This window comes from Ictidomys tridecemlineatus, unplaced genomic scaffold, assembly GCF_052094955.1.
Source record: "Ictidomys tridecemlineatus isolate mIctTri1 unplaced genomic scaffold, mIctTri1.hap1 Scaffold_157, whole genome shotgun sequence".
NCBI classification, from domain to species: Eukaryota; Metazoa; Chordata; class Mammalia; order Rodentia; family Sciuridae; genus Ictidomys; species Ictidomys tridecemlineatus.
The window spans coordinates 195750-214485 of NW_027521377.1; the positions used below are offsets into that span (position 1 = coordinate 195750).

The window sequence follows — 18736 nt, forward strand, 5'->3', positions numbered from 1 at the left end:
TCATAAAAAAAGACCCAGAGACTGGTGAAATCTCTGTTTACCAAGCCAGTAACAGTTTGAATGTTTAGGTTTCACTCTGTTTAATCCTATATAGATAGATGAATTTGGAACTCTAAATCCAACATGGTTTGTAGTAGCTCTTTGAAACTTGACAAGATATAGAAGTTCTCAGTTTTGTCTCTATGATTTGTTTCCTCTTCAAGTAACCCTAAGCAGAGACTGGGGCAAAACACTTTCATTGAAAGGGGTTGCCAAGCTTCAAAAAACTACGAGTTTCCTGAAATCTCCGCAAATATTTTTTCACCCAATATTGATGATACTTGGTGTTAATGATCAGTACACCAATGCCACTTGGTTAACCAAATTTCATTCTTCTAGGTTGAAGCGGTCGTTTGCACTAACAGTTTGAATATTTAGGTTTCACTCTGTTTACTCCTATATAGATAGATGAATTTGGAACTCTAAATCCAACATGGTTTTTAGTAGCTCTTTGAAACTTGAGAAGATAAAGTAGTTCTCAGTTTTGTCTCTATGGTTTGTTTCTTCTTGAAGTAGCCCTAAGCAGAGATGGGCAAAAAACACTTTCATTGAAAGGGGTTGCCAAGCTTCAAAAAACTTCAAGTTTCCTGAAATCTCCACAAATATTTTTTCACCCAATCTTGTTGATACTTGGTGTTGGTGTTCAGTACACCAATGCCACTTGGATTACCAAATTTTGTTCTTCTAGGTTGAAGTGGTCATTTGCAGTAACAGTTTGAATGTTTAGGTTTCACTCTGTTTACTCTCTTGCTGGTCCCCAAAGCCTTCAGAATCAACTCAACCTCCTTCCTGTTGATGACAAGTACACACAAAAAGGGGGACTGTTGAAACTCCAAACAGCCTCCCGAAGTCATCTGGGTACCCCTAGAGAGCTGCTGACAGTGATGTTCTTCACAGCCTTGTGAAAATTCAAAATGAAGATTCTTAAAAACAATCCAAACATGTGGCCACTCAGGATTATTTAAACAAGTTAAGGTAAACTAGTATACAGTCAGACCACTGGACACTATCCAGAACTCAAAGTCAGGTTGTGGAAAAAATAGGTAGAGCTTATTTAAATGAAACTGTGAGAGGGTTTACATAAACTATGTGATTAAACAGTTCCTTGTCCCTAGGACATGCTCAGTAGCACGTTAGCTATTAAATAACAGAATATTTAAAGTTCCTGGGTTTACACACACAGGAAAATACAGAAATGACATCATAACTTTTGTGTGGATGAAGATCTCCATTAGGTGATTATATTTCCTCTATATTTTTCTGGGCTCACGGAGTTTTCTGCATTAACAAGTATCTACAATTAGAAGAAGTATTTGCTATTGTCATGTTGACTACTAAGCTTGGTTACATAGCTTTCTGTTCAACACATTTTATACTATGATTTTAACCTGATTTCTCCCATCCTTCAGGCTCTACAAGTTGACCTCTTTAGACTTGAACTAGGTTTAGTCTGAGAAACTAACTTGTTATGACAACTTTTTTTTTTGTTTTTGTTTTCTCATGCTAGGGACTAAGCCTAGGACCTAGAGCATGCTAATCAAGCACTTTACCACTGAGCAATAACCCCAGCCCTAATTTATTTTTGAAACTTCAAACAACTAAGAAAAGGGCATAAGATTTTCATGTTTTTATCAAAAATAAAATCAGCATACTACAGTGACACAGCCACATCAATGGTTATAGCAGCACAATTCACAATAGCTAAGCTATGGAGACAACCTAGGTGCCCTTCAACAGATGAATGGATAAATAAAATGTGAGATTTTATATATATATATATATATATATATATATATATATATATATATATATATATAATTCAGCTATAAAAAAGAATGACTGACATTTGCTGGTAAATGGATGGATCTGGAGACTATCATGCTAAATGAAATAAGCCAATCCCAAAAGATCCAAGGTCAAATTTCGAAGCTAACCCACCATAAGAGGTGGGAGGGGGAAACGAAGGGAAGGGAGGGGGCTGGGAAAAGGAAAGAATGGAATGAGCTTGATTGACAGCCATTCTAAGAGAGACATTCAGAGGTAGAATAACAAGTCTGTGGCAATTAAAAGACTGAACTTTTGAATAAGGAAATTAGGTTGGGATTTCATCATTGCGACATCTATTTGACTTCCACAATCAGTACCACAGGAAAAAAAAATATGGCTCTCTTTCCAAAAAAAAAATAATTGTTGTGGGGAAAAGGGAATGCTAAAACGGCTTTATGAAATTTCCTTCTCTGGGGTGTTGCACCAATCTACCCTCTGAAATGCAGTTCACCTTTAAACAATTTGGAATCACCAGAATGATGATTGTGACTGTAATCTTTATCCAAAAAGTTGGGCAATAGCAGCACATGGGCTCAACTGTCTCCAGAAGCGCATCCCCACCAACTGGGACACAGATATGAGGGTGTTTTCTTGGAGCCACATGAATCCAGAGGTTTCATTCAGCTTACAAAATAAGAATCTTATCTCTTTTAATCTATTTCATTCTCCAATCATTGCAGCCTGGAACTCCTTGTATCTGTTTCTAAGTCACAATAATTCTGGAATGATCATTTCACTAGCCAGGTGGGGGGAATAAAGTTCTCCAAAAGCTTTCAGGATAAAAACAAAGCAGTTCTATTATTGTCAAAAGCTTTAAACATCTGAATTTGGTCTTGGAAAAGAGCACTGTGTAATATCTTTTCAGACTTGTATAGCACATAGAAATGGACAGTATTATACATATGGAGTTGTTCATTTTGCAGAATACTAGCTATCAGATGTTCTTAAATAACAGGATGAAGAACACATGCTTAATTAGCTCAATTGTTTGTGGATAACTGTATTGATGCTCGACTTTTCTTTCCATTTCAAGTTTAGGATGCCTTCAAAATTCTCTCTGAAACCTGCTATAGTACATAATGCTTGCACATTATATTTTAATACAATTAGCCTGACTTACAATTATATATTAATACAATCTAGCCTGACTAAAATCCTGCCGTGGTCCATCAAAATCTTTCTACTCAGCAACAAGATCATCATGTAAAGTGATATAGCCATACCTAAAACTACAATTTTATGGGCTCTACATAAAATTTGAGGACATCATACTCTATGACCCACATTCAATTGTGAGCACATTTTTCTATTATTTTTATTTGTAAAAGATAGGCTTTAATATGACCTAGTAGATTTAATTTTTATTTTAGTCATTTAGTCATTGAATGGGTGTTTTAAATTCGATGAAGTCAAATGCTGAAGATATCAAGCATAGAAAAGGGTGCTAACTGCACTCAACTATAAAGGGTGCAGCTGCCACTCAGCTCCTGTGAGTTGTTGTCAGGCAATAACAGGGGCCTAATGGGTGCACGTGTAAATTCCTGTGACTGCTATGACAAGTTGGCACCACCTTGGGGCTAAAAGCAAGACCCATTTATGATCTCACAGTTTTAAAGTAAAAGGGGTCTCACTAAACTAAAGCCAAGGCAATGGCAGGGCTGGACCCCTGTGATGTTACATCAGATCCAACTGGATGATTAGGGTAATATCTTTAATATAATATAAATTCACTAGTAAATTCCATCTGATTCAACCTTACCATGTTTATTAGTGAAGTTTCACCAGAGAAATGAAACTAAAAAGACATAGACTGATGGTAGATGACAGATAGATAGATAGACAGATAGACAGACTGACTGATAGGTATAGACATATGTAACAGTTTGTTTATTATAGGAATAATCTCATTTCCCGCCTGAAAAATCTTGGTGTCTGCATGCTAGAGAACCAAGAAAGCTGATGGTGTTATTTAGTTCATGTTCGAAGATCTTATCTGAATCAGAGTGCTGATGATGTAAGTCCTTGTCTAACTCTGAGAGCCTGAGAAACAGGAGCACTGATGGCTAAAGGCAGGAGGTGGTGAATGCCCCATCCCAAGCAAAGAGAGTCAATTCATGCTTTCTCTACTTTTTTGATTTACTGAGGCCCTCAAAGTATTGCATAATGCTCACTCACACTGGTGAAAGTCAGAACAATCCTTTACTCAGTTGGCTGCTGGAGATGCTAATTGCTTCCAAAACATAATCACAGATACAGCCAGATAAGTTCTTGCTAACTATATGGGCATCCTTTGGCAACGTTATATTGGCCCATATTCACAGATCTATGGGTTAAGGTGTAAGCATTTGGGGGGAGCTATTCTGCCAATCACAGAATATATTTTCATTTTTAAGATATCTGGAATTCTCAATTTTAAGTGAAATATCTGGATATTTCAATATTCAAAATGAATTATTACCTCTGTTAAAGCTATGAGGTACAAAGTATCTCCGTAGGTCCATCTTGACTTCCAGGCTGCCTGTGGACAGCTACTGGTCTATTGCATACCTGACCATGCAGAGTATCATGTATCTGTACTCATGGTTTTAAACTCTAATTGAGAAAGTAAACACTAAAGAACATCCTTAAAGCAATATTTGAACAACAGTACACAGAACACTGTGTAGGGATGAAGTGAATGATCACTGTAGGATGAAGCAAAATAAGTATAAAAAAATGATGGACCTAGACTAGCAAAAAGGAAATGTTAGGGTCTGTAAACAAGTCAGGATGGGGCCTGGCATTTTGCCAGAGGGAGTGGTTTGTGAAGTAGCCAGCAAGCCATTAAGTGTGGAGATTCCTTATTGGTTGACTGCTGTATCTAGTTTATGTTAATTAAGATAAGCTGTGTGTAATGTATATATACCCCTCCTGTCCTACAATAAACGTCTCCCACTCCTGCTGTATCAATGTACACAGTTGCTCATCACCCCCCCCCCCCGTTATTTTGCTACAGCCGGACTGCGGCAAGGAATTTAAAAAAATATTGTGATTGGGAAGAATAAGACTATCAACAGAAGAAATAGTGAAAAAACAGAATGTTGAGATGTCCAGAGGCAGGTTTTGCTAGATTAGGGACCAAATTGAGGATAGTTTCTTTGTTAAAATAGATCAATAAGTAGGACTTTCTTTAGAAATTGTCTTTTGAGATGTAATAAACTGTTGTTTGAAATTCTTGATCCAGAGAAATATGTGAATATATTTTAAGAAGGATCATAGAAGAGAAGAAAGCATAAATACCAGGAAGATAACTGTAAGTTTTAGTTATTCAGGAATGAAATAAAGACAATGATAAGCTTTCAAGTTTGGGTACAAAGAACACAGAGGAATCATTGACTGAAACATAGAATCTGGTATTTAATACCATTGAATTGAGTGCATTTTTTTGCAAGAGCAAAGAGCTTGAAGTCAAGGACCAAGCTTTAAGAGATACCTACATCACAGTAGTGGGGAAAAGGTGGGAAAATAAAAGGAAGGGAAGAGTAGAACACAGGGTCTCAATACTCAAGTGAGAGGAAGTTTTAGGATACTAAAAGGATTCCACAGTAACAAATACATTATATTGCAATGTTAGATTTCTTGACTAATACAGAAACAAAGAAAAAATATTTAAAAAGAGACTTGTTCAAAAATGTTTGCATTGGAGTTTGAGGCATAAATGACATGTCATCTGGGTGTGCAATAATTGGATAACTTGTCTAGAGTGCTCAAAGCTGGTTGAAAACCTGGATAACCTGAAGAGGAGGGTGCAGCAGACATATTTGAAGCCTACAAAAAGGCAGTTGATAATCAGATTGACCTCAGGATTCTTGTCAGCCAAACTGGTTGTAAGAAGACAAAGCAGTAATGTCTTCAGAAGTTTAAGGAAGTTAGAAGTCTGCAGGCAAACTTTAGAGATGTTGTATGTTTGGTTCTAGATCACTGCATAAAGTAAATATGTGGCCATATTGCAAATTACATGGACTTTGGTTTCCCAGTTCATATAAACTTAAGCTTATACTAGACTAAATGTGTGATAGCATTAGGTCTTTAAAAAAAAAAACTACATGCCTGAATTTAAAAATACTTGATTACTTAAAAATTCCAGTATTGGGCTGGGGATGGGGCTCAAGCGGTTGCGAGCTCACTTGTCTTGCGTGCAGCCCAGGTTCGATCTTCAGCACCACATACAAACAAAGATATTGTGTCCGCCGAGAACTAAAAAAATAAATAAGTATTTTAAAAATGCCAGTATCATCTGAGCCATCAGGGAGTCTGTTTTTTGCTAGTGGAGGGTCTTGCCTCGATGTTGACGGCTGCTGATTGATGAGTGCGATGACTGCTGAAGGTTAAGTTGGATATAGTGGTTAACAACAAGTAAGGAGAGAGCAAAGAAAGATATCCAGGATTTTCCTCCTTCAGCATTTCAAGTATATTTTCCTTGGGTTCCCAAATCACGAACCAAAGCCATTCCACCTTATTTCCAAAGAACCAGCTCATTCAGAAAGGCTTTTAACGCATGGCATTTTAAGATGAAACCTATTTTGAAGCCTTCACTTCCATTTACCGTTTTGTTTGTCCTTTCTGTCTGACATGCAAATACACGATACTGCCTCCATTCTTTCCATGCAACCTAATTCAAAGCAACATATGTTAAATCCACGCAGAATCATGTGAGTATTCAATCCGCATACACACCATTACCCCACAGAATGCATTCAATGAACTCCAACATAGTTCCCTGCGTGCAGTTCGGAGAAGCCTGGGATGTATGTATGCAGGGATCTCCCCCAACTCGAACCATCCACAACGGCGCATCGAACCTGTTCCCTTTTAAGAAAAGGGGGCTGTTTAAATACCCACTAAGGTAACTGACCACAATGCAGGAGCAAGCCAGCCTGGTCCTACGGGCAACACTGGATGCAGGCTCTTTCACAAAGCTCAAGGAGGCTGCAGCGCCGGAGCTTGCAGTCATTTATCTCCCTGCAGCCAAAACGCCCGGCTCGTCCCCCCTCCCGGATTTTACCTAATAGCTCCCAAACCCCATATTGAGAGGGCCTGCTGTGGATCTTGCGGAGGTACAAAATGGTGGATGTGAGCTAATTTTTCCCTGCTTTCCCCATAACTTATCGCATCCATCACCGCCGGTCCTCTGCTCCAAGGACCCCGGCGGCCGCGCACCCGAGCACGCCCAGCGAACCCGGCCCAGGGGCAGAAACGCGGTTACCAACCTGATGTCATGTATCCCCGCGAAGCCTGGGGCGCGAAGGCCGCGGGGAAGCGCTTGTGCAGGCGGTAGTCCTTCTCGCTGCGGGACATCATGTGGTCCGAGGCCGGTCCGAGAAATCCGAGTTAGGCCAGGCTCCCCGAAATGTTATGCTCTGGGTCTTCTTCATGGTGGGGAGGGCGACCTGCTACCCCGATCCTCGGGGCCTCAGCGCCGGGGCGCAGGGCGCTGCTTCATCCGTCTAAGGCGGGCACGACCCGGGCAGACTCTGCGCACATTTTCCCAGCCCCTCCTCGTCGGCGTCTACCCGCCGCCAGCTGCGGGTCCGGCCCTCCCCACACCCTCCCACACCTCCGATTTTACACACGTTCCACAATGCATTACACTTCATTTGCAATCCGCCCGGCTTATAGCTTCCAGATTCCTGGGGGGAAAGGCACGTTAGGAGGCTCCCTGTCCAGGAGGAGGCGGGGAAGGGGCGGGCGGGGTGCGGGCACCGAGACTTGCAGCGTGAAATCAATGGGAGCGCAGACAATGGCCCGATTCAGCGCAGGAGTGCTTAGCCAACTGTGAGCCACCGCACAAAAGACCCAAACAAATGAGGAAGCCCTGGCCTCCGAGGCTGACCCGGGATCCGGCTCCCGGGAAGCTGGAGGGGCAGCCGCAGCCCCACCGCGCCGGCGGCTCAGCGCGAGGCGTGGGGATGACAGTGTCCAATCGTGTCCCGTCCCCCCCCCCCCCCCCCGCCTATCAGCCGTGCGGGCCGCAGTCCCCGGCGTCGGCTGGCTCGGCCTCCCCTGCAGTTCCTGGGAGGCAGTCCTCATTCCCGTGGTTTGAAGGGGGGGCGTGTGAGCACAAGGATCGCGGCAGGCTCTGCAGACAGCAGCTGCGGCAAAGCAGGCCGGCTCCTGCGGAATCCAGGAAGAGCCCAGTTGTCCCGGCGACTGCGGCGCCTCGTCAATCTTCCTCCTTCTGAGGCTCCGGGTGGTGTGCGCGCGGGTGGGTGTGGGTGAGTGGGTGGGTGGGTGTGTGCGGCGGCGACACGCATGTGCCCCCCTCCACAGGCATGCTCCTACTTACTGGCCCAGGCCGCGACGGGAGCCATGGCTGCCAAGGATGCCGAGCCCTCCGATGGACCCCGCGGGTTGGCACCGCGGCTCAGAAGCGGGCACGCAGAATGGCTGTGGAAGGGCAGGAAGCAGGACAGCCGCCGGGCTCCTGCTAATCACCAAGCGCCGCCGATCCTGACAGGCTTCTCATTTTCATGTAAAACACCCGGAGGCGGCGCTGGGACCTTGGCTGGCGCCCCCAGCCTAAGACAGCGCTGGGATATTTACATATTTTTAGGATGGTCCCTCCCCCTGGCCGAGAAAGCGAGGCTTCGTGGGAACTGGAGAGCTGCGGTGCCCTGCCTTGCCCACCTGCGCCAACCCCGAAGTGAGCCAGAGCCAGAGGGAGAGGGCGCCAGCGCGAGTTCCTCTGACCGCGGCAGACGCGCAGGCCCGGGCGGACGCCGCCTGGAAACGCAGTGCCAGTGGCCTCGGCTGCTTCTCTCTCCCCCAGGATCCCCGGCCTAAGTCACGGCCAGCCGCCCGGGATGCACTCAGGTGCACAGCCCCTGCACACCCGCGGCTCTGCACAGCTGTTTCTGGTCGAACAACCAATCGCTATAGGACAACAATGCGCGTGGCGCTAGAGGGGAGGAGGGGGCGATGTGCCGCCTGGGCCAGGGCGCTGGGCCCAGGACACCGAGGTCATGCCGAGTTAAAGGCGCCTGGCCACATTGCTGCGAATCCCAACCAGGATCTGCCTACTCCCATTTTTTCCAGACCGCCCCTATTTGGCTTTCAAAAAAAAAATGCTTTCGAGCTGTAGACAACAAAAATAAATATTTTCCCTTTTAACGTTGTATTTTATTTCACGTTTGAGCATTCTTTTTCACCTGTAACAACGCAATGCTCAAAATCTTTTTTTTATACTGTTGTGTCACAGTCACAGGTGCCAAGATGCAAAGACAGGGGACAGGGATATTAAATCTAGGGATATGCTCTTTAGGCTGATAGCGAAACGCCAGGGGATTTTAAATGGTTAATGTTCAGGAAGTTCTAGCACAATCTGGTGCTATTCCAAGGGTTGAATTCTTTGGGAGAGAAACAAGATTCTTGGAAAACCAGTCAGAGGCATTGCAGAATCTAGAACTAAAGCGTCCATCGTTCAGTATGCTAAGGCTGCCCTCTGTAATCTGCGGCCAGTATGATCTCTCCATTGGGATACCAGGGGTAAATAAATGACCACTAAGTCTCTTCTGGATCTTATATTTACACTAATCAGTATTTATTACCAACTGTAAACCAATCAGCTAATGCTTAGTGACATTTTTTTAAGTTAGAATTTTGCTAAAAGTCACCTTTAATGTAAAAGAACTGCTAAGAGCCTAAAGACTACAGCTTTAGAAGCTATAGGCTAAATGTGTAAAGAACCAAAAGGAAAATAAAAATAATTGTATTAATGAATGCAGAAGATACTGACCTTTAGAGATCTCCCATGAATCAAAAATGGTTATATGAATGACCATAATAGTTTGATTTAAGGCTAATGGTGATACCTTTGGCAACTGTGATATTCATTCATTGAGCAAATAATTCTTGACTCTTGTATATGCTAGCTAGCACCGTGATGGGTGCTGAGAGATAGAATAAGTTCTGTGAAGAAAAAAAAATGACCTCTATGGAAAATTATGGTTGAGCTGATGATACCTACAGCATAAGGAGCTACCTAAGCAAAGAGTTTGGGAAATGATGTTTGAAAACATGGGAACAGCCCATGCAAAGGCCCTGAGGTAGGAAAGAGTCAGCTTCTTTTGGAAGAAATGAAAGAAGGCCAGTGCGGCTGGAATTGTAGTGAAAGAGAGGTGTGTGATGAAGTCATGAGGGAGGGGAGAGCCAGATCATGCAAGAACTTGCTGGCCATGTTAGAGGTTTGTACTCTAATCCTGGTGTAATGTGAATCACTGAAGGGTTTAAAGCAAAGAAATAGCAATAGTTTTAGAATTTCTATATAGAAAGGGCTTAGAGAAGGGGGTTTGTTTGAAGGGAGGAATCAGCTAGGAATTTTCCAGAAAGTAAATTTGAATCACATTTGACTTGAAATTGAAAAAATATTAACTTCTTCATCTAAAAAACTGGGGGTGGGTTGATGGATATTTGGGGAGGAGGGCTACAGCTTCATTGAGCCGTTTCCCATTCTGAGTCTAGCACTGCCTTTCCAGCCCTTGGGAGATGCCCCAGTTCTGAGTCCCCAGCAATCCCACCCTCTGTCAGAATCTTACCTAAAGTCAGTGAGGGAATCTGATCCCATCTATAGATTCTCACTGTCCTGCCTTTGTTCTCAGAAATGTAGTATCTATCTCTCCACGGCCAGGATCAGAGGGCTCTGAGACACCTTTTCTCAAACTGCATCATTTTCATTGGGCCTTCAGATCTCTTGCTGGAGGAAGTTGACCAGGGTCCTGGGATGGCTTTTGGGTCTCTAAATTTTCTATATTGGGCCATATTCTGAACGCAGCAGGTTTAACTCCAACTCAGAACCTCATAGTTCAGTGCCTGGCACAGAGTAGTGATAGAGTGTACATTAGCTTCATATGATGTGTGCTTATCCTTGTCCTTAGGATCTCCACACCTGGCTTTTCTTTTTTTAATGGTACTGGAGATTGGACCCAGGGCTTTATACATGTTAGGCAACCACTCTACTTCTGAGCTACAGCCCTAGTCCTGTGGTTTTCCTTAGAATGCCTGCCATAGGCAGGGCAGGGTCTTAGGCACTGTGAGAGCCACAGCAGTGTCTATATCTATGAGCTGGACAGACAAATAAACAGGCAGACCCTCCTGCAGAATCTTACAGAGCTTGCTGTGTGGCCTTTGGGTGCTGGCTTTGTGTAGCGCCATCTAGTGGTGTGTGTTTTTCAATTTTCTGCTTTGAGAGTGTCCCCTTAACTAAGTAGGAAATGTTTTGTACTTGAGGGCCTAACTAAAGACAGGTGAAGAGATACTGACCAGCAGTTCCCAGACTCGGGTTTGCCCCTGCTCCATGCCTCGCCCTCACGGGCATGGCAAGTCACAGTGCAGGGTGAGTGCTGGGCCCTGACCTGAGCCTTTCCTACAGGCCTGCCAGCTAAAGACAGAAACCATCACCTATGAAGAGAAGGAGCAGCAGCTGGTCAACGACTGTGTGAAGGAGCTGAGTATGTCCCCTGCACACTCGCTCCCAACCCCCACCCCAGCTTCTACTTCTTTGTATCTCCCATTGTCATGACCCAGTGGCTTTGTATCATCCTGATGAAGAACAGGCTCCCTGCCAGCCTGAAATCAGTGAGACCTGACCTTGTATGGCACCCCCTCCCCATTTGTGAATTGGGTTCCAGGCCATTAACCATATATTATCTCAGTTTCTTCTGAGAGGGATATTTAATTTTGACTTTCTGCTGGAATATTAGAATTATTAAATGACAAAGTTAGGCTCAGATACAGAAATCTGGCTTGAGAATGTGAAGAAAACTGCTTTTTAGTGATTTGATTTATGAAAATTGAGGCCTGAGTTCTCAGTTTTGCAAATAAGTACTCCCCTACCATTTTCTCTATTGTAAGTTTGCAAGGTAAGATAAAAGGGCAAATAGAATCTTTTGCATTTCATCAAAATACTAAGCAAATGAACCACACCCCATGTTTAAGTCTTATAAAATGGGTTATGTCTGAATAGGAATGAAAACAAAAAAGAATTGTAGTGTGCATCAGCAACTGGGATTTCTAGAACAAGGTGCATGTAGCAGGGCTTCCTGTTGGTGACATGGATCCATTCATGTGTGGAATGTTGATATTTGGCCAGATGCACCATGTTTGGGGTGTCTCCTCCTGGCTCACTCCTAGTGCCTGCCTGATTGGCTCTGAGGAGACAGACTTGATAAGTGGGGTTAGGCCCTTGCACCGAGCCCAGGATGACAGCCCATGGGAAGATCATGTTCCTTCTCATGACTGACTGAGTCCTGAGAAGCCACTTTGCTTCACCATGGAAGAACATAGTCACTATGCATCCCTTCATTCTGTACCCTATGTACTCCTTCCCATAAAGATGGGTTTTCATGTGTGAACCACCAGGAAACTACTCTCTCTGTTCTGTGTGTGTAGTTTTCTCTCTTACTCTTTGTCATTTCTTTGTCAAAGGGGATGCCAACGTGCAGATTGCCAGCATCTCAGAGGAGCTGGCCAAGAAGACTGAAAATGCTGCCCGCCAGCAAGAGGAGATCACTCACCTGCTGTCACAGATCGTCAACTTGCAGAAAAAGGCAAAAGCTGTAAGGCTTCTGTCACTCTGGCTAACACCACAGTGGTTGTGCCAAGATGGGAAGGGGCCATTACTCTAGAAGAGTGTGTGTTGCCCCTTTGGAGAACAAGCTTAGTAGATTCAGTAATAAAATGTCTTGTGGCCCTGAGTTGGCAAAGGGTCTTTTCATAACCTCTTACCTCCTGAGAATAATCTACAGATTAATAGAATTCATCAAAAAAGGTGCTGCAGGAATTCATTAAAAGCTAATATACTGGCCACAGTAATTATACTTGACAATAGCCTGTGGTTGTTCAGTCCTCAATCCAATCCCAGCACTCAAATTTACATCAGCAGGAATTGGGTTACTAGAGTGGAGCAGCCTTCCATGAGTACATCCTCCTCTCAGTGTGACATTCCTAGATGTGGCCATACTAATTAGTTAGAGAAGTAACATTCCGCCAGAGGCCAGAGGCCAGGGTAATGAGAGTTACTGTACTTACAAAATAAGAAATTTTTCTCTTTCTGCCAAATTCTACTTTCTTCTACTTCTGCCACTCTATGTTTTCCTTCCTCTTCTTTTCTTAATGGGAGGTGGTATTATTATGTCTCAACACTTCTATATGATGTGCTCAGGGCATGTATTTGAAAGTGTCTAAGTTACCAGTTCCCCAGAATCCAAATTGAGACCTGATGAGGCACAGTGCTCTTCATCCAGAGGTCTCCACTTTGAGGTAGATTCAGTACTTTGATGAGCTTTGGGGGTAAGATTGGGGTTCACTGTGTGGTCATGAAGAGTTATACATATGATGTTGGGTAGTCAAAGGGTGGACTATTGTAGACATTATTTGTTATTGTAATTAAATGGATTTTAATTCTTATTTTTTAATGAGCTCAACTAAGATAATTTACAATGCAGTTATGACTGTCCTTGTGGTAGTTCTGGCCAATGAGAAATCCCATGGGAGGACATTATTTAGAAAATAAAATAAAATAAAAAGTTGCTGTTGATGTGAAGTTCTGAACTTTAATTTAATCAACTGCCTAGTATTTGTTTCAACTCAGTGCACCAAGTATGTTGTGCAGTAGAAGTAGCCCCTTGAGGATTAAGTGAAATGGCAAAATGCAGTTTTGTTTCCCATATGAAACCTTTGCTGTGAGAGGCTAAATAATTTTGGAAAAATGAAAAGGGGGAAGAAAGAAGCAGAGAGAGAAAAAGAAGAAAGATGAAAGGAAGGAGAGAGACTGGCTTCTAGAAAGCAGCCTTTACATTGGCGGTATTGAGTGGAAATTGGACTGTAAGACCTTCAAAATTATATAAGACAAAATTTTATTCCAATTTGAGATAACACTTTTCATTGTAGAAAGGGGATGGGGTCCTAATGGATCAGGTAATGAGGGGAAGAGTTGGGCTTATCTGGTGTCTACTTACGTGTCTTTGCTGTGTTTTAGTGTGCAGTGGAAAATGAGGAACTCGTCCAACACCTGGGAGCTGCCAAGGATGCCCAGCAGCAGTTCACGGCTGAGGTGGGTGTGTCTCCCTTACCTCTTGAGGGCTTTTGGTTCCAGTGAAGATAGAGCATATTCCCTTGACAGGCTTTGTTCATGTCCATGGTAGCAACTGTTTTTATTGTTGGTGTTGTTGTTTGTACTAGGGGTTGAACCCAGAAGTGCTTAACCACTGAGCCACATCCCCAGCCCTTTTTACTTTTCACTTTGAGACAGGATCTCGCTAAGTTGCTGAGGAACAACTGTTTTTATATTGAATTTAATATTGCTTTCACCTCGGTTCTGTGCCTGCTGCCCCTGTTGCTGGTTGTGAGCACAGGGAGAACATGCTCCACACCAGCCCAGGGCCTGGCACCTGCTAAATCTTGCCTCTGTAAATGCTCACCAGTGTAAACCATGCAACATATGGCTTGAGAGGAGCCTGTTCAAGGATATGCCTTGAAGCAGAGTGTGCTGTTTTGCATTTCTGTTCATTTAAGGTTGTTTTATCTGCATTGCTCATTGTTGGTATTTTAGGAGATTTTTGAGACTGTAGACTCACTCTGAGTAAAAGTTAAAGAAAAACCAATCTTGAGAGTTTTTGCTATTTGGCCAGCAGGGCAGCTGTTCCACACTGGAGGCCTGGTTAGATTGCATGCCTGATTCTGGCTCTTGTGGGGGGCATGCACCCAACTACTCATGAGGTCCTGACCCTCTGCATCTTTCCTGGTCTTCTGTAAATGCGTGAGCTGGAGGACAAGTAAGCAGAGTGCATGGTGATGCTTCACGAAGCGCAGGAAGAGCTGAAGAACCTCAGGGACAAAACCATGCCCAACACCACGTCCTGGCAGTACCACTCGTTGGGCCTGTTTTCCATGGTGAGCTATTTCATCTTTCTGATACCCTCTAGAAGGAGGAGACCTCAGCGCAGGCTTTCTAACCCACCATGTGGTTGGAGCATCTTATGGAAGGTGATTTGAAAAATAAGAAGAGGGGCTGCAGGAAGGGGGGTGTCACTTGACTTCCCAGAGATGAATTGGCAGGTGTGTACAGATGGGAGACAATGACCCACACCTCCTCCTCTCTTCCCAGGGCTGAGATGAAGAAGGCCAAGTGGTGACCTCGAAAGAATATTTCTGTCCCCAAAGCAGAGAGAGATAAGAACTGTGAAGCAGAGAAGCAAGTGCCAGGTGCAGAACTTGGGAGTTTATTTTTACCCTGTTATCTCTATACTGAAATGTCAGGCTTGAAGCTGCCTCTCTCATGCTTTATCCCTGCTCCCCACAGTGTGGTGATGTAGCCTGAAAACAGGCTTCCTCTCCTCCTCTGCTTCCTCTGCTTTTCCATGAGAGTAACAGTGGTATTGTGATGGAAGGCTAGAAACAGTGAAAGAGAGAATTGGGAGAAGAGACCTTTTATTTGTTTTTTTTTGGGGGGGTTGGTTTACTTCCTCCAAGGGATCAAGGATGAACAGAGGCCCTCTTAACTGTTGGGCGTCTACTGCAAGGTTTGTCACATGGGCTTTTTTATGTTTCAAGACATGAATACCCAACTAAAACTGTTTTTTATAACAAAGAACTTTGAACTGGCCAAGGCTACTAAAATATCCAGGATTTCTCAGGCTGCAGGTAAGGTTTGATCCTGGGCCTCAGTACAGTGACAAGGACTTTGAGTTCTCTATCTTTCATCCTGCCTTCTGTGAGACTAGCTTTATCCTCAGGAGTCACACTGTGCTTCTCCACACCCCCTAACACTTCTGGAATCTTCCCTTTGTTCACAAATAGCTGCAGTGATTCTAAATTTCACATCTTCATTTTGAAGGCTCCCAGGGAAAGACAGGAAGTGTGTTTTGCCAGCAGGCTGTTGGCAGTCTCTTCTTGGGTTTCATTGCCTCTTATTGAGTTCTGTGCCATCCCTGAGCCAGTCACTTTGATGTGGGGGTAGGAGGTGAAAAACACTTCTGAGTAGGAAGAGCCAAATTATATTCCCCAAAACAGGGAAGCAATAATTTCATGGAGGAAATGTGGGGTGTTGAATCCAGAAGGTAGGGAACAGATGCTGAGCTACAAGTATGAGCCTGTCCTGTGGTTGATTCACATTTTCCTTTCATCCTCTCAGGTCCAGGAAAGCCTCCTAGACAGGAGGAACTTTTTTTCTTACCCCCAAGTAGGCTAACATTGACATGTTTCCTTTCCAAATGTCTGTTTATTTTAGGTTCTGAGTACTAATCCCAAGTCTGTCCCTTTCAAAATTTCACTGGTCTATAGAATTTCCCCCAGATTGACAGGTAGGTTCTGGCTGAAGTGAAACATATTTGCCTGTCAAAAGCTTCCTGCATTTAAAATAAAATCCACACAGTACCTGCTGGCCAACCGACAACTTGCTCTCTTGCTCATATTTAGCTACACTCACTGCTTCTTATTCCTTAAGTGAGCCAATTGATGTGGAGCTTCAGAACCCTCCAAGTGCTTTTTCTGTCCAGAATGCTTTGGATACATTCAGGGTTCTGTTTAAATAGGTCTTAGATTAGCCAAGCAGGTAAGACACTTGAAATTGCCATGTTCATCAATGGTTTGAGTCTCTCTTTCCCTCCTCTAGATTACCAGTAACATTAAGAGGGGTTGTTCTTAGCTGCAACTATGAGCATGGCCTCCAAATCCTGCTTCTATGTCTGGTACATTGTAGGTTCTCATTACTTGTTGAATAAATGAGTGAATATTCCTTTTGAATGGTCTCGTGAACTTTTTAGGATGGGGCCATTTCTGATGCTTTTCTTGCCTTTAATTGGGTGCCTGTGAAAATGCTGGGCATAAAAGAGATAAAATAGTCACATTTTTCAAATGAAGGTGTGGAAGCTCTCTGCTATTGGGATTTGCTCCAGATTGTACCATATTGGCAGGTCCTGAGTGCTTCTTTGAGGACTTCTTCTAACAAAGCCATTGCTTGTGAGTATCTGAAGGCATGAAACTGAAGAAGGGGACTTGGGACCATTTCTCTATAAAGATTTCTGAGTACAGTGGCAGGACCACCATGCACCTGTAAAAGGCAGAAAATAACATGTGAGCATGACATTGTTTACACCTTCACTCAATGAGGCAACTGAGATAAATGCACTATAATAAAAATGATATTTAACCACATCTATTGCAGACCCACAGGTCAAGGTCAGAGCCTCCATGTGCCAATCACCTGATGGAATCCCCAACCACTCTTTGGACACAAACTCTCCCTGTGACTTTATTGCTTGTGATCATCCTCAGGACAATTGAGTGAGGGTATGGGTGTCCCAGTGCTGCTCATGAAAACTCAAAAATATGGCACCTACCTACAGCCATCAGTCATTTCTATGCTCAATAGACAACAAACCATCCAATGTGCATGATCCTTCTCTGTCCCCACATCCAGGCCCATTCATTTCTCTGCTCTTTCAGGGCACTTTGACCTTTTCTGTACACAACTCTCCATTATTAGTGATAATATCTTTATTTAGGAAGTTATTTGATTAATATTCATTTTCCTCACTGGACTCCTGACTTCTTAAGGGCAGGGACAGCTATTTTTAGCTGTTATTGGTGCTCCAGCCTGGCACCTAACACACAGATGGCCTTGAAAATGCTTTCAGCTCAGAATCAGAGGCTGAATTTTTTTCACTGTTAATCATACCTGACACCTAGTCACCACCTGGCCATAGAGTACTGTCTGGCATAGAAGAGAGGGTCAACAAGTAATAGAAGAGAAAGTAAATAAATGGACACTATTATTTTCCTTCCCAGAGAAAGAGTATGGGGGGAAGCCTTACCAAACCCAACAGTTTCACCCAAGTCCCTTCCTTCAGGCTCAGTAGGTCTGGTTCTCAGGCTCACTAACCCAACGTGCCAGCAAAGGGAGCAGCTTCAGGCACAATCTAAACTAGTTCTCTGGAGAGGTTGCACCTTTGGACTTCGGTGCAACAAGTTCTGGGTTAGATATTTAAAGTTTAAGTGGGTCACAAATCCTGGCCCTTATCACATACCCTTGAAAAACTCAACAAGCAAACACCCAGGAATGGTATTGTACTTTGAGAGACAACCTGGCTCCAGTCTCTGCCTTCAGGTCAGGATACTGTAGAGAAAAGGATTTCTCCATAGCCACAGAAACCGGCACGGACCTCGCGCCCAGCAACCCAACGTCAGCCACCGCGAAACCCAGGTGAGACTCCGAGCAAAGCAGAGACCCAGCGGGCACAGGTGCCGGAGTGGAGCCACAGACCCTGGGTCACGCCTCAGCTCCGTGTTCACCATGTCACCCTGCCCTCTGGGTGGATTATGTCCCAGGTCGCTGGGTCGTGAGGGTGGAAGAGCATGTGGGAGCACGTTGGAGTGGCCCGGGTGACCAGCTATGGTCACAGAGACACCCAGGATGATGGACGGCTGGGGAGGAGGTGAGCGGGGAAGGAGGCAGGTGCGTGTAGGAGGACGCAGAGGCTCGGCCTCCCCAGTGCAGCCAGAGCCCGCAGCCAGCGAGCCTCCCGGGATCGTGGGCGCGAGCCCCGCACTTACACTGTCAACACCACCACGAAGTCCATCACGTTCCAGCCGTTCCGCAGGTAGGAGCCCTTGTGGAAGGCAAAGCCCAGGGCCATGATCTTAATTCCAGCCTCCAAACAAAAAATCCCAATGAAGTATGGTTCTGTGTCGTCCTGGGGGGGGGAGAGAGGCAGGGTCAGGTCTGGGCTGGGCCTAGGGGGCCAGGACCCCGGCCGCCTGCAGGTCCACAGCCTCCAGCACCCGCCACCCGGCTCTGCATCCGCCAACCTCCTCCCGCAGCCTCGCCAGCTACTTG

General features: G+C 44.4%; 1 protein-coding gene and 2 long non-coding RNA genes across 4 annotated transcripts in view; 2 read left to right on the forward strand and 1 right to left on the reverse strand.

Moving 5' to 3' along the window:
* The window catches only part of LOC120888243 (uncharacterized), a 123229-nt gene extending 115386 nt beyond the window's left edge, over window positions 1-7843 (reverse strand). For both annotated transcript variants that reach the window (XR_013432654.1, XR_013432653.1), the window contains exon 1: window positions 7116-7843. This is a non-coding gene — a long non-coding RNA (uncharacterized LOC120888243). The remainder of the gene's footprint in view (window positions 1-7115) is intronic.
* A 21-nt stretch (window positions 7844-7864) lies between these two features.
* On the forward strand, window positions 7865-9022 carry LOC144372754 (uncharacterized). Its single transcript, XM_078036013.1, has 2 exons — window positions 7865-8100; window positions 8176-9022. The coding sequence occupies exon 2, from the start codon at window positions 8215-8217 to the stop codon at window positions 8686-8688; it is 474 nt and encodes a 157-aa protein (XP_077892139.1). The 5' UTR covers window positions 7865-8100; window positions 8176-8214; the 3' UTR covers window positions 8689-9022.
* Window positions 9023-11276: 2254 nt separating this feature from the next.
* On the forward strand, window positions 11277-14677 carry LOC144372753 (uncharacterized). Its single transcript, XR_013432652.1, has 3 exons — window positions 11277-11351; window positions 12328-12458; window positions 13880-14677. It is a non-coding gene; the product is annotated as an uncharacterized LOC144372753 (long non-coding RNA).
* The last annotated feature ends 4059 nt before the right edge of the window (window positions 14678-18736 follow it).

What these genes read in the sequence shown, in the direction of transcription:
- LOC144372754 (XM_078036013.1), top strand. Translation starts at nt 8,215, where the DNA reads ATGGCTGCCAAGGATGCCGAGCCCTCCGATGGACCCCGCGGGTTGGCA.